We start from the raw sequence: 16,015 nt of genomic DNA on the forward strand, positions 1-16,015 counted from the left end.
TAGGGGTGGATACCTGGACCGTGCTGGTGAGGTTGTCCCTGACACACCTAGTTACTCACTTCCCCACACCGGTGGGGCCAGAAGGGACTCAAACACTGGCAGAGGTAGACGTCCACAAATTATAGAATATGGGGAAAGCAGTGGCTGGGACTGAGGCTGGGGCTGGGCCTGGGTCTGTTGCTATGACTGCAGCTGTGATTGCAGCTGTTGTGATTGTTGGACCCTGCACTGGGAGGAGCTTCAAACTCTGCTCCTCTAGCCACTGTGCCCTAGCCTTCTTGTATTTATCGTCGCCCTTATCTTTTATGCTGTCTTATACTGAAGAGAAGCAGAAACAGACACGGAGAAAAAATAAAATCAATCTTACCTTTTAGGGAATTTCTTTCTCCCTGGTTCTCTCACTCATTGTTAAGTCAACACTCGTTTGTCTGTAGTGGGGCCAGAACTCTTATCCTTCAATGTTTAAAGTGCAATTCCTCAAAAGACTCTTTCAAGGCAAAGCTATCTACTTTAACATTCCCTGTGGCTGGAAAAACATGTTGTTGTTTTCACTAATTTCACAATGAAACACAACTGGGCCTGAGCAATCTGCTCAGTGTGGGGCATCCCAGTTCAGCCTTGCACTTGGAAATTCTGGACCTGACCCCATCTGCTGTGGTCTTTGTGGGGCGATCAGTCCTTGATATCAATCTGTCCTCTGGCAGACACATTCTCCCGGAAGCCCAGAACACTCAGAGCCAGGGTCTGGGAAGGAATTTTTTTTCAAGGGAGAGGAAACGGGGTGGAAGGTGGCTGGTAGCAGAGACACACGGCCTCCTGGTTTTAAGGCAGGGATGCCGGTAGAAAGCTAGGCTGTATGTGTGAACACTTGGCCATTTTCTGTTCTGTCGCTGGGGCAGCACGAGGCTGACTTAGCTCCTAACCCTACTGGTCACAAGCAAAAGCCCTCAAGGGTCCACAGAGCTGCCATCAAGGAGCAAGAAGGACAAGCTGCAGCAGTCCAGCCCCTCCAGGCCCCCAGATCGCTTATGTTGAGTGTTACGTGAGAAATGGCTACCAGTGGGCCAGGGATTTGAAAAGAGGACAAATTTCTGGAAGTTTTCAGCCCCAAAGGGGCAACTGTGGTGGAGACCAGGGGTGACCTCTAGGCAGGCAAGGACTTCAAGTAGAAAAAAACAAGGCCCCTGGTATTTGGAGTAGACTGGCTTCCCCTTGGGGGTGCATGCTTTTCCCTCAGGTAAGCAGGTCTATGAAACAAAGGAGCAGGGTTTTTGTTGTTAGGTTTTTTTAATAGTATTTGTTAAGCACTTATTATGTGCCAGGCACAGAAGCAGCATGGCTTAGGGGATAGAGCACAGGCCTGGGGGTTAGAAGGTCATGGGTTTTAATCCTGGATCTGCCACTTGTCTGCTGTGTGACCTTGGGCAAATCACTTAACTTCTCTGTGCCTCAGTGCCCTCACCTGTAAAATGGGGATTGACGACTGAGACCCATGTGGGACAAACTGATTACCTTGAATCTACCCCAGCACTTAGAACAGTGCTTGGCACATAGTAAGCACTTAACAAATACCATTATTATTATTATCCTGTGTGCAGAGTACTGTACTGAATGCCAACTTTGTGCATAGTGACCCCAGCCCTCTCATACCACCAAAGACAGCTTGAGAAAGCTGTGCTGTCTTCAAGAAGCCATAAAAGTGAGAGTGTTATCTTTTATGCCCTGGAGGAGCAAACCATCGTTGCAATACCAATGATTAATTGATTGACTGACTGATGATGCATCCTTCTACATCCCAGCCCATTCACTCCACTCCTCTGGTGTTAACCTTCTCAGTGTGCCTCTATCTTGCCTGTTCCACCATCGACCCCTGGCCCACATCCTACCTTTGTCCTGGAACTCCCTCCCTCCTCAGATCTGCCAAACAATCACTCTTCCCCCCTTCAAAGCCCTATAAAGGCTCACCTCCTCCAAGAGACCTTCCCAGACTAAGCCTCCCTTTTCCTCAGCTCCTCCTCCCTTCCATGTCACCTCCACTCACTTCCTTTGCTCTTCCCCCCTCTCCCTACCCCACAGCACTTATGTATATATGTATATATCTATAATTCTATTTATTTATATTGATGCTTGTCTACTTGTTTTGATGTGTACATATCTATATATAACTATCTATGTAGCTATATATAGATGTCTATTTACTTGACTTTTAGACTGTAAGCCCAGTGTGGGCAGGGATTGTCAGTCTTTATTGCTGAATTTTACTTTCCAAGCACTTAGTACAGTGCTCTGTACAGAGTAAGCACTCAAAAAATATGAATGAATTGAAATGAATTGAATTGAATCATTAATACCTTACAACCTCTTCACAGGGTAAACCAGAATGAGCAGGAAAACATTGGGTCAGCAGTGAGACAACTGCTGGAAAGGTCTGGGGATCCGCAGACTGAAACTGACTCAAACTCCTGGTCTTCTGCCATCCCTGGAAAGTTTACCACCTACTCACACCATCCTGCCCTGGCACCACCACTTGTGCCACTGTGGATCCTAACGATCCACTCAGAGACATGCTGAACACCAGACCTGGGGCACAGAGCACGCAAAGAAGGAAGAGAGCCCGGCCCTTGCCCTCAAGGAGCTTATAATTTAGTGGGGAGGCAAGAGACCCAAATTTTTTACACATCATGGAAGCATCATGGGAGGAGGAGAAGAACAATGCTACCACTGTTAGTGGCAGGAGTACGGCAGGATGAGAAAATAAAAATGAGAAATACCTAAACAGGCAGGACATAAACACGTAGTATATAGGTGGTTCGGTTGTTGGACTGGCACAACCTGAAAAGGGGAAGATAAATCAGGGACAGCCTCCTCAAGAGGTAGACCTTCAGTAGGGTTGGGAGAAGGGGAGAGCTGTAGTCTGCTGACTTCGCCCTCATCCCAGACAAGAAAGCAAGCCCAAAGAGAAGACAACAGGACTTCTATATTATGATATTTTTATTATGGCATTTTTAAAGCACTCCAGGCATTTTGCTAATTGTTGGGGAAGATACAAGCTAATCAGTTTGGACACAGTCCTAGTCCAACAAGGGGTTCACAGTCTGAGACGATGGGAGAGCAGGGATCTTTATCTCCATTTCGCAGATGAAGAAAATGAGGCCCAGAAAAGCTAAATAACTTGCCCAAAGTCACTCAACAGGACAGAAGCAGAGCTGGGATTCAAAGCCAGGTCTCCTGGAGTTTTTTTATGGTATTTGTTAAGCACTTACTATGTGCCAGGCACTACACTAAGCACTGGGGTAGGTAAAAGCTAATCAGATTGTTCCCAGTCCGTGTCCCACATGGGGCTCACAGACTCAATCACTATTTTCAGATGAGGTAACTGAGGCCCAGAGAAGTGAAATAACTAGCCCAAGGTCACATAGCAGGCAAGTGGTGGAGCCAGGATTAGAATCTAGGTCTTCCTGGCTCCCAAGCCCATGTTCTATCCACTAGGTCATGCTGCCTCTCAGTTGATTCCAGCCTCATGGGCTTTCCATTGCCTCTTAGAGTTAAATTTCAGAATCCAACATTAAATAACACCAGCAACTCAGTCGGACCTCTGAAGATCCCCCAAATTCACAAATTGGACCCCAGATCCACCTCAAGACAGAAAGAACATTTTCTGCTCCGATACTGCACATCCAAAGGGTCCTGATCCCTGAACCCTCAGGAAAGGGCCCAAATGTGGTAGAACTAGAGAAGGGAAACCAGGATGAGCAGGGGGATGGAGCAGATCCTGAAAGAGAATAGATCGAAAGACCAGGACTTTTCAGCCTAGAAAGAAAAAGGCTGAGAGGGGTCAGGATAAAGCTAGGTAAAGGTTTGGACAAGGTGAATCCAGAATTGCTCTTCCCCAAAACCAACTTCATCAGAGTGAGTGGCTCCCACCGGAGATGGGGGTAGGCGGGTGTGGAGCCAGCCAACCCCGAATGGAGCAAGATGTGTGCCACAGGCTGGAAATGGGGAAGTCCATAGATTCCCTCTAGACTGTAAGCTCGCAATGCGAGCTGTTTATTGTTATTGTACTCTCCCAAGCCCTTAGAACAGTGCTCTGCACACAATGAGTGCTAAATAAAAACAATTGACTGACTGACTCCCAGTCCAGAGATCCAGAGATCCAGACAGAGCCCAGAGCCAGGCTAGGGGGAAGACTGTCTGGCCTGCTGGGCAAGCTGAGGGCCAAAGCACGACTTCTGGCTCCTCAGTCTCTAGCAAAGCCACCCGGAGGCTGCCATTATCCTCACCACTGACGGGAAGAGCCGGCTCCGACATGACAGGACTCCAGGGTTCCGGCTCCCTTGCAGACAGGACCCCAGAGCCCCAGCTCCATCATAGAGAGAACTCCAGGATCCCAGCTCTATTGCAGAGAGGACTCCAGTTTCAACCCAATCAGGGATCCAGGTTCCTAGTTCCATTGTGGACGGGATTCTAGCTTTATTGTGGTGGTATTCTTCCTCTGTCAGAGCCAGGACTCCAGGATCTAGGGTGTGCCCAGCTGACAGTTAAGCAGGGTCCATGTCCAGGACAGGGATTCCATCTCCCCACTACTGGGACAGGAACCAGGATATTCAGATCAAAGATCAGGAGCTCTCTGGCTGGCAAGTAGGGTGAAGGTCAAGGAGGCTGGGCTAGGCCCTGGCCAAGACTCCATTTGAGCAGAAGCCCCCTGTAAACCATACCAGGCCTGCATGCTGCAGGCTACAAAGACAAGCTGCTTTCAACTCATGCCCCTGCATGGTAGATTTCATAACCTTGCCTGGGACTGAGACCTTGCTCTGGCTCCAATCAGTTGAGTTTGGAAGCGGCTGGTCCAGGGAACCACACGACACCATGTTTCCTATTTAAATATCGGTGTATTCATGTAGTTTTGAATTGGCCCAGGCTAGAGACACCTCAGAAAACATCCCAGGTGGTGCTGGCTAGTGCCTACCCCCATTTGGGCCCACCCACACCCTTTCTCTGGACTGGCTCTGGTTGTTGTCCAAAAGTCCAGGGCAGCAGCTTTCTGAAAAAGCCCCCCAGGCGGAAGCTGGGCAGAGGGACCCCCACTCTGAGCCAGGCAGGTGAGGCTGGTTCCTGACGAACCTCGGGTCGGACAGCCACCGAATGCTTGGGCTGGACGGTCATCCCCAAACCAGGTAGAGATGCATCACAGACCCCCTGTAGCAACCTTGCCTGGTGGCCCCTGCTCTCTCAGGCCTGGGCTGGACCTGCTTCCTCCAGCAGTAGTGGAGAGGGAGGATGAACAGTCCAGCCTAGGGACTCTTCATCCCCCATCTCCAGCCTATCACTGACCAACTCTTCAATTTGCCCCACACACCTGCTGGGAACTGGGGATGTAGACTAGAGACCTCCCCCAATCCATCCATGAGGGGGGCAGGAAGAGTGGATCTGGATCACGGTCTCTGAACCAGAGTCTCCTCTGAGCCCAACTTCCACTCCCTCTGGAGGTTACATCTGTTGGAAAACCAAAAAAGTGCTCGGGTCAGGACAAGGTGTGAGCCAGTGACCCCAGGGTGGAGAGTCCCAGGAAACCATCTGGAGCTCAGCGTACCCTGGATCGAGGGCAGTTTGGGCTCAGGTGGCAGTTTCTCAGACAGACACTTTTCTGGGCACTGGGGGCTAGGAGGGCTCAATGAGGCCCCTGGATAGGACCACTTTGCTGCCATGGAGCCCTGGAGTGGAGAGGCCTGAAAATCTGGAGACCAGTAGCCAGTGCAGTGGGAGGACAGGGTTGGCGACGAGGGGAGCCCAAGTAACTAGTGCTAGTGCAGTTGGGAGCGAGAAGGATAAGTCCCTGTTGTAGTGCGGGAAAGGAGCAAGTCACCAGTGCAAGGGGGCCCAAGCAGGTGTAGCAATCTCAGACCGGGCCGGGCACCAAGGAAGGCAGCCGGGGACAGGGCCGGGGCCAGGGTGGTGGAGTGGGGCAGGCCTTGGACTGGGAAGATCCAGGCCGGCACGGTGGGGTTTCACACATGGGTGCAGTTGGTGGAGGGCGGTGTGTCCTGGCGGCTTCGGTTGTCCTTGGCCTCGCGCAGGGGCGTGGGGCTGCCCAGCTGGCACCGGAACACCTGCCTGTAGGCCTGGCGGAAGTTCTCCGAGAGGAAGGCGTAGATGATGGGGTTGACGGAGGAGTTGCTGTAGGCCAGGCAGTGCGCCGTGATCCTGAAGAGGAACGAGGCCGGGGTCAGCGGGAAGACCCCAAACTCTGCCCACAGGTGAATCACGTGATGCGGCAACCAGGAGATGCCAAAAACCACAACCACCACCAGGACCGTCTGAGCCGTCTGCAGCAGGGGAGGAAGAGTGCTGGTCACTTACAGTGTCTGGCCATTTGTGTATTCTTTCAGTAGGAGGGACTGACTGCTCCCTGTGAGCAGAATACTGTGATGGATGTCTACTGGGTGCAGAGAACTGTACTGGAAGTCTAGAGTAGTGTGATGAGCACCTACTCTGTGAAGAGCACTGGGCTGGATGCTAAAAGTGTGAGTAGCAGTGTGCTGGTCCCCTACCCTATACAGAACACTGAATCGGGTGCCTACTGTGTGCGGAGCACTTAACTGAGTGCCTTCTGCTTGCAGAGTGAGACCTGAGTGCCAACTGTTTGCAGAGCATTATGCTGAGCACAATCTGCAGAGCACTGGTGTTCCGGTGTTCTTGTGTGCTGGATGCCTACAACTTGAAGAGTATTGTTCTGGGTACTTCCTCTCGGAGCAGAGCAGTGTACTGGTCACCTACTGTGTGCAGAGAGCTGCTCTGGGAGCTTGGAAGAATACAACTGAGGAGGGAGACACGATCTTGCCCTCGGATGGGAACAGGGAAACGCAATGGCAGGGCAGGGGCTGAATCTTCCCAGAGATGACCGGCCATGGTTCAGAGCGGAACAGCCTAAGCTAGAGACAAAAGACGTCGCCATCACCCACTTCCCAACTCCACACTTTGAGTATCGAGGACACGGTGCACCCAGTCTCCAAAATTTCTCCTTTGAAATGTCAGACAGTGACAAAGCACAGTCTTCCAGCCAAAGAAGAACCTGTTTTCTTGGGCAATTTTTGTTTTAACTTTTTCTGAGATTCTTTTACTTTTGATCCCTGGTCAGAGTGAGCCTGTCTTGTTTTCGGTGACAAAGGAAATTCTGATTCAAAAATACATCTTCATTCTCTGAGGCTCTTTATTCTATTTGGTACTCTTTGGTTATTTTGGGGTTTTTTTCTTGTTTTTCTTTATGAGCTAGACTTTCTTTCAGCCCCAAAAATGTCTGAGTCACTTTAAATGATATGATCTTCCTTCCTGGGAAATGAGACTATTTTGGAAGCATCGGAAGACTGAAATCCTTCATACAAGATTATTACTATCTGGAGACCAGTGGACCATGGAGAAGCAGTGTGGCCTGGTGGGAAGAGTATGGGCCTGGGGGGCAAAGGACCTGGGTTTTAAACCCGGCTTCACCACTTGTCTGCTGTGTGACCTCAGGCAAGACACTTCACTTCTCTGTGCATCCATTTTCTCATCTGTAAAGTGGGGTGTAAAGAGGACTGTGAACCCTCTGTGGGGCAGGGACTGTGCCCAACCATATTATCTTGTAACTACCCCAGTGCTTAGTACAGTGCCGGGCACATAGTAAGCACTTGACAAATACCATTTAAAAAAGGAATGCATTTCAAGGACAGGGAGGGAAGTCTGCTTTTTTCAAGAGAAATTTGGAAAACAGTGGATCTTCCAGATCCTGGCATGACATCCTCAATGGAGAACTTGTAACGAGGGTGCGTAAAGTAATACTTAGAAAATGTCTTCCATTATCTGCCTGCTTGTTTTCATTAGTTCTGAAAAATTAATTAAGTGCAGCAATAAAATTCCCCAGTCCTGTGACCTGCCTTCTTAACATAAGGCACTTGGATCAAAAATGAGAAAAATAGCAAATTCGGGAAGAAGTATCAGGGAAGTTTGATAGCTAAAAATAGCCACGGCCACCTCCGAGAGGAAGGGTCTCCTGGCAACTGGGAAGACTGGCCCCTGTCAGAGTGAGGGAGACCTTCATCCTCATTCAGTCTGTTTCAGGAATTGTTGAGTGGAGGAGGGTTTGGAAATTGGATAAAATGCCTGGGTCACCCTGCTCAGGGAAAGGTAAGCGTCAAAGGGTGGTGCTCTCTCTCTCTGCAGAGAATCAGTGGAGGTAGATTATTTGGCTGCCACTCCAATCACCCCGTGGCCTGTTCCCTGCCACCTACTCCCCATGCCCCATTCCCAACTCTCCACATCCCACTCCCTACTCCCTATGTCCAGTCTCTCCCACGGCTTCCCACCCTGCTGGAAATGCCTCAGTTAAACTGCAAGTTTCTCGGGGGCAGGAACCATGTCTTCTTCCTCTATTGAACTCTCCCAACTGCTTAGTACAGTGCTCTGCACCAAGTACACTATAAGCTCTTTGAGGACAGAGTCTCTACCTTCTTCCTCTACTCTCTCAACCACTTAGTAAAGTGCTCTGAACAAAGTACAATGTAAACTCCTTGAGGCAGGGGCTGTGTTTTCTTCCTCTACTGCACTCTCCCAACTGTTTAGTAGAGTGCTCTTCACAGAGTATGCTGTAGGCTCCACGAGAGCAGGGGTAGTGTCTACTAACTGTATTGTACTCTCCCAAACACTTAAAGCAGTGCTTTGCACACCATAGACTGTAATCTCCTTGAGAGCAGGGATCTAGTTCACTAATTCCATTGCAACTCTCACAAGCGCTTAATACAGTGCTCGGTGCACCCAGTAAGAGCTCAACCACTACGACTAATGGATTGATCGACTGAATAACAAGTCAGTAGCCATAAATGAGTGCTCATACCTGGGCTTTAGAGTGTAAAGAATGGAGAAGTGTTTGTGTAGCACTTGGGACATGGTGACCAGATGGAAAATGAACCCCAAGAAGTGGAAATGGAAATGATTTTCAGAAGAAACCAGGTTCACACACCTCAACCATGAGGCATCAGCAAGGTGCCAGGTTGACCCTTCTCCTCTGTCCAACCAACCAATCACTCAATAGTATTCATTGAGTGCTGACTCGAGTGCAGAGCACTGTATAAGGTGCTCTGGAGAACATGAAAGAAATAAAACAGACATTCCCTGCCCTCAAATATCTTACATTCCAACGGTGGAGACAGGCAGACAGACACAAATTATGCTCAGACAGTGGAAGTAGGCGGGAAAACAGGGATGTAACAGCATGAATATGTCAGACTGAAATGGCTGAATAAATAATTGAGCATACAAATGAATAAACATGTGCACGTAAATACCGACAATGGAAATGAGACACGGGGTCCCCGGTGTGCCCAGAATGCTTCAGTTTCCTGGACAGTTTGTCTCTCGTCGTTCCATGGGTGTTTGGAATGGGAAGAAAGGAAGGCTGTAGCAGCTGAGAGTCAACAGATGTAGGAATGGAAGGCTGGCGAGGAGTGGGAAATGGGCGCCAGTAAACTTAATTCTCCAGATAATATCCAGAGCAGCATCAGGCCCTGATTTTGTTATGACTAAAAGCATTTCCTGGGTATCAGGAAATTCAGGTCTGAAATTCAGATTTCAAGTCACAGTTCTGAGTGCCTACTGCATAGAGGTCACAGTACTGAGCATGTACTGTTTGCAAGGCACAATTCTGAGCTCTTACTATATGTGGAGCACAGTCCTGACTGAGCAACTACTGTTTGCAGGGAAGAGTACTGTCTACTGTGCGCAGGCCACAGTACTGAGCACCTACTATGGGCAGAGCACCATACTGGGGCCTTACCGTATGCAGGGCAAGGTACTGAGTGTCTATCGCATACGGAATACTTTATGGAAACACAAAATGGAGGTAAAAGACATCATTCCTGCCCTCTAGGAGTTAATCACCTATATGAGGCTCTCCTATGATTCCATTAGCCCTAGATTCTTGGTGCTGTAGAAGAGGAAGTGTCAGTATTAGACAAGCATTTTGGCAAACTGGAGAAACGGATTGTGAAATAGACACTTCTTTAGGTAGTGTGGCAAACAGACTTCACCAAAAACTGGACACTAGAGCAAGCTGTGAGAGAAATATATTACCTTTTTCTTGGATGCTTCGGACTTCTTTGACATGTTTTTCAACTTTTTGTGCAAATGGTTAAGGACCTGGAAAGCAGAAAGGAATAGTTAACAATCTCATTTTTTTTCTTTTTTTTTCTTTTCACTGTTTATCGTTCAAAGCCAAAATTTCCCAATTAAAAACAACCCCCAGTTTATTTAGGCATTCTAAATCAATTTACCTCTTTGTCATTAAAGCCATAAACTTCTCTCTGGTGGCAAATCTAGTGATGATTTTCTCCACTGACAGCATCCTACTTCCCCTTATCATCATCTTCATCATCATCCTCATCATCATCAGTGGCATTCATTTTCTTACTGTGTGCAGAGCACTGTACTAAGCACTTGGGAGAGTACAATAAAACAGAGGTGAAAGACACAATCCCTTATGGGAGGGAAACGAGTGTCTTGCTTCTGTTGTAGCAGTAGCAGGAAGGGAATACTTTGATCACAGATTGGGTGAAGTGCGCTGCACCAAGAACTTGAAGAGGTACAACAGAAAGGACGAATTCCCCGCCCACAAGAAGCTGACAGTCTAACGGGGGAGACAGTCGTACAAGTAGTTAGAAATAGAGTAAGCACAGTAAATAATTGTTATGGTCTCCCAAGTGCTTAGTACAACACATCTCACTTGATGGCGTTCAGTAAATACTACAGTTGCTATTTTCACCCTTTATTCACCCCTTCCTTAGCCCATAACACTTAACCACATAGCCATCATTTATTCATTTCTCTTAAGAGTCTCCCCCCGAGACTGTTAGCTCACTGTGGACAGGGAACGTGTCTACCAACTCTGTTATGGTGTACTCTCCAAAGTGCTGAGTACAGTGCTCTGCACACAGTAAGGGCTCAATAAATAATATCGACTGATATCATTGCTACTGCGACTTTGCAACTGACAGTTGAACCAGCTGCCCAGGGCTGAAAACTGCTGCATGAACAGGAATCGGGACAGGTCTACGTGGCAACTGCGGACAACTGATTGACCCTTCCGCTGTCAATCAGTTAATAGGATTTATCGAACAAGTGCGGTCTACGGGGTGCGGAGCACCGACGTGAGAACTTAACAGAGTACGATAGTGGGTCAATTTGATCCCTGCCCTCAAGGACCTTCCAGTCTAACGATACCAGATGGGATATTGAATAGTTGACCCGGCGTGGAAAGGTTGTTCTGTTAAGGATTCCCGCGGCCGAAAGTTTCTTCCCCCAACTCTCGGGACGGGGCGAGAAGAGAGCCAGCGTCCGTTGCCCGGCCGCTGACCGGATGAGGTCGAGGATGGAGCTGGCCGTGGTTCTGGGGTCCCTCCGGCTCGGGGCCTGTGCTGTCCGATGTCCTTCGCTCCTGTCCAGGCTGGAGACCCTGACCCTTCTGCAGGAGGTGGGAGTTCCTGGGGTGTCTCGGAAGTTGGACGAGGGGCTGGAGAGGGGCAGTCCCTCCTCAAACCCCTTCTCCACCTCCCCTTTCCCATTTCCAGCGAGTCAGAGGGCTTGGGAGTCAGAGGTTGTGGGTTCTAATCCCGCCTCCGCCACTTGTCAGCTGCGAGACTTTGGACAAGTCCCTTAACTTCTCTGTGCCTCAGTTACCTCATCTGTAAAATAGGGATTAAGACTGTGAGCCCCAAGTGGGACAACCTAATAACCTTGTATGTACCCCAGCTCTTAGAACAGTGCTCTGCACATAGAAAGCGCTCAACCAATACCATCACCGTTTTTATTTCCACCTTCCGAGCCAGCCCGAGTCCAGGTGGGCCCGGGTAGGTCCAGTAGCCCCTGTGTGGAGGCTCCGACTCCCAGGGCCAGGTGGGGGCAGCCCCCGGCCATTCATTCATTTATCATAATAATAATAATAATGGTGTGCCAGGCACTGTGCTAAGCGCTGGGGAGGATACGAACAAATCAAGTTGTCCCATGTGGGACTTGCAGTCTCAATCCCCATTTTACAGATGAGGTAACTAAGGCACAGAGATGTGACTTGCTCAAGGTCACGCAGCAGGCAAGTGGTGGAGCTGGAATTAGAACCCATGACCTTCTGACTCCCAAGCCCATGCTCTATCCACGACGCCACTGAGCGTTTACTGTGTTCAGAGCACTGTACTAAGCGCTTGAGAAGTACAACACAGCAATAAGGAGAGACAATCCCTGCCCACAATGAGTTCACCGCCTAGAGGAAAACAGACATCAATACAAGTAAACAGGCATCGATATAAATAAATTTGTCTGCTGCGTGATCTTGGGCAAGCCACTTAACTTCTCCGTGCCTCAGTTAGCTCATCTGTAAAATGGGGATTAAGACTGTGAGCCCCACGTGGGACCACCTGATTACCTTGTACCTACCGCGGCGCTTAGAACAGTGCTTGGCACACAGTAAGGCGCTTAACAAAAGCCATTATCATTATTATGATTATGTAAATAAAATGACAGATAGATGCACAAGTTCTGTGTCAGGGTGACGCAGAAGGGAGTGGGAGACGAAGGGTTTGGGTGCGGAGGGTTTGGCGGAGGGTTTAGCGCGTTCACACACCCACACGCGCGCGCGCAAACACATGAGCAGACGTCCAAAAGCACCCCAACAGGTCTAGAGACACACACGGACACACAACCTCTCCCTGTAGACCCATAGACCGGCTCCTAAACACACGGAAGGGGAGCACGCCCAAAGACACGCACATACGGATCTGTAACCATACACACCCTAGATCTCAAGCCCAAACTCAGGTACCCTTACCCCCAGTGTGCACAGTGTGCACTCACACAGAGACCAGCTTTCCCGAGCAAACACGCGTCTCGATTCACTCCCACTCACACACGCGTGGGCAGGCACGGAAACAAGCAGATTCAGAGCAGCGTGGCTTAGTGGCACGGGCTTGGGAGTCAGAGGTCGTGGGTTCCCATCCCGGCTCCGCCATTTATCGGATGTGAGACTTTGGGCAAATCACTTAACTTCTCTGTGCCTCAGTTACCTCATCTTTAAAATGGGGATGAAGACTGTGAGGCCCCCGTGGGACAACCTGATGACCTCGTATCTGTCCCAGCGTATAGAACAGTGTCGGACACATAGTGAGCGCTGAACAAATGTCGTCGTCATCATTATTATTATTATTTGGATCTCACACGCATATGCACGTGAACGAGCTCCTTCCCATCCGACCCACGGCCACATCCTCGGCGAACCCAGGCTTCCCAGCGCATCACACCGTGGCGGAGTGGAAAGAGCACGGGCTTGGGAGTCAGAGGACATGGGTTCAAGTCCCGGCTCCGCCACCGATCAGCCGGGCGACTTTGGGCGAGTCACTTGACTCCTCTGTGCCTCAGTTCCCTCATCCGTAAAATGGGGATTAAGGCCGCGAGCCCCACGTGGGACAGCCTGATCACCTCGTATCTACCCCAGCGCTTAGAACAGTGCTGGGCACGTAGTAAGCGCTCAACAACGGCCGTCATTCTTATTCGTCTAGACAGTGAGCCCGTCATCGGGCAGGGATTGTCTCTGTCGCCGAACTGTCCAGTCCAGGCGCTTAGTCCAGTGCTGGGCACCTAGTAAGCGCTCGATAAACAGTATGGAATGAAGGAATGAACGACCTTGGCGTAGCAGCAGCAGATGATAAGCAGCGGCAGCAGGTAGCCCAGGACGAAGGTGGCCACGACGTAGAGGCGCTTGTGGCCCGGCTCGGCCCACAGCTCCCAGCAGAAGGTCAGGTTGCCCAGCGCGCTGTACACCAGGCGCTGGTTTTGCGCCACCGGGGCGGCCAGGATCAGGGCCAGAGCCCAGATGAGGCCCACGCCGCGCAGGGCATTGCGCGCAACGCGCAGGACCGGCGAGCGGCGGGCGTGGACGATGGCCACGTAGCGGTCCACGGCCATGGCCGACAGCGTGAAGATGCTGACCAGCATGGACACGGTGAAGAGGTAGTGCGTGAACTTGCAAAGGAAGGAGCCCAGCACCCAGCTGGGCAGGGCGTAGACCGTGGCCTGGAAGGGCACGCAGAAGAGCAGGTAGGCCAGGTCGGCCACGCTCAGGTTGAGGATGAACACGTTGGTGGGGCTTCGCGCCGAGCCCGGCCGGCGGCGAGCCAGCACGGCGATGACCAGCCCGTTGCCCAGCGCGCCCAGGGCGAAGATGATGGCGAAGACGACCAGGGTCACCACGTTCTCCACGCCCAGGGGCGGCCCCGGGGGCCACTCCGGCTCCGGTCCCGCCGGACCTGGAGGAGAGGTCCGGTCCCACCCATCCACCGGTCCGCTCGGGGTGGACGGCTCCATCGGGCGGGGGATCGGGCACCGGGGAAGCTTTCGGGTCAGTGGGTGGCCGGAGGGCGAGGGAGGGGGGAGGAGGGGGCCGGAGAGAGCCGGGGGGGATGAGGAGGGGGTGGGCGGCCGGCGGCGACTGAACCCCCCCCCCCCCCCCAGCGCTCTGGCTAGTCCGGGGGCTGCGACTGATGCCCCGCCGGCCCGCTCCTTCTCCAAAGTGGAGGGAGAGGCAGGAGGAGCCGGTGCCCCAGCCCCGTCCCGGGGCAGCGCGGAGCTGCCGTGCCCTTCCGAGCCTTGGCAGGGCCGCCTGGGCACTGGGTTGTGCCGGGCCCCGCCCGGGGGCGGGCGGAGGATGCTGCGATGTGCGCTCTGCCGGAGCCGCTCCGGGGTCTCTGCTCGCTCCGTCTCTCCGGCCGCCCCCTCTCTGGAGGACCCGCCCCCCCCCCCGAGAAGCCCCTCCCCCGCCCCGGAGACCCCTCCCTCCTTTCCCGCAAGCCCAGCCCACCCCCCCGCCCCCCCACGTCCCGCACTTAATAATAATTATGGTATTTGTTAAGCGCTTACTATGTGCTGAGCACTCTTCTAAGCGCTGGGGTAGAGACGGGGCAATCAGACTGTCCCACGTGGGGCTCACATTTTTTAATCCCCATTTTTACGGATGAGGTAACTGAGGCACAGAGAAGTGAAGTGACTTGCCCAAGGTCACCCAGCAGACAAGCGGCGGAGCCGGGATTAGAGCTCACGACCTCTAACTCCCAAGCCCGGGCTCTTTCCACTAAGTCACGCTGATCTGTCCCCCTCCGTGCGAATCCGGCGTGGGGAAGTGTCCCAGGACGCAAAATAATGATGATCAGAATAATAAGGGTGTGCGTCAAGCGCTTACTACGTGCCAGGCACTGTATTAAGCGCCGGGGTGGATACCAGCCAATCGGGTTGGACCCAGTCCCTGTCCCATGCGGGGCTCCCAATCTCAATCCCCATTTTCCAGATGAGGGAACTGTGGCACAGAGAAGTGAAGTGACTTGTCCGAGGTCACCCAGCAGACAAGTGGCGGCGCCGGGATTAGAACCCCGGTCTTTCTGAATCCCAGCCCCGTGCTCTATCCATTGCGTCATGCTGCAAAAGTCGCAGAGGTCTCCCCGAGGGACAGAGGATTCGCCCCACAAGCTCCTCTAGGGTCAGCGTCCCCCTCCCCCCGACCTACACACACTCACATACACATTGCGCTGCGGTCCGAGGCCCCCCTGCCCGACCCCCAGAACTGGGGGGACCCTCAAATATCTGGATCCTCGGGACTCCACCGGATCGAGGTCAAGGAACTTCACCATTTGCTTGGGGGACATCACCAGCCCTGCTCTTGAGAAAACACCACCAGCTCCTCCAGCCCCAAGAAACAACACCAGCTGTGAGCCCGTCCTACCGTCCCCTGCCCCCCGCACCTTAGGGATAAAGTGTGATTTAAGAATAATAATAATAATAATAATAATGATGATGGCATTTGTGAAGCGCTTACTATGCGCCAAAAACAGTTCTAAGCGCTGGGGTAGATGCAAGGTAATCAGGTGGTCTCACGTGGGGTTCACAATCTTAATTCCCATTTTACAGATGAGGTCACTGAGGCTCGGAGAAGTTAAGTGACTTGGCCAAAGTC

General features: G+C 51.6%; 1 protein-coding gene across 1 annotated transcript; it reads right to left on the minus strand.

Annotated features, from left to right (window-relative positions):
• Nucleotides 1–3,460: 3,460 nt before the first annotated feature.
• GALR1 (galanin receptor 1) lies at nucleotides 3,461–14,384 on the minus strand. The gene is made up of 3 exons (XM_001507713.5): nucleotides 13,696–14,384; nucleotides 10,102–10,167; nucleotides 3,461–6,323 (listed from the first exon to the last, which is right to left on the minus strand). Exons 1-3 carry the CDS (start codon nucleotides 14,374–14,376, stop codon nucleotides 6,006–6,008), a joined length of 1,065 nt encoding a protein of 354 aa, XP_001507763.2. The 5' UTR covers nucleotides 14,377–14,384; the 3' UTR covers nucleotides 3,461–6,005.
• Nucleotides 14,385–16,015: the final 1,631 nt, after the last annotated feature.

The sequence above is a fragment of the Ornithorhynchus anatinus genome, chromosome X2, assembly GCF_004115215.2.
Source record: "Ornithorhynchus anatinus isolate Pmale09 chromosome X2, mOrnAna1.pri.v4, whole genome shotgun sequence".
NCBI classification, from domain to species: domain Eukaryota; kingdom Metazoa; phylum Chordata; class Mammalia; order Monotremata; family Ornithorhynchidae; genus Ornithorhynchus; species Ornithorhynchus anatinus.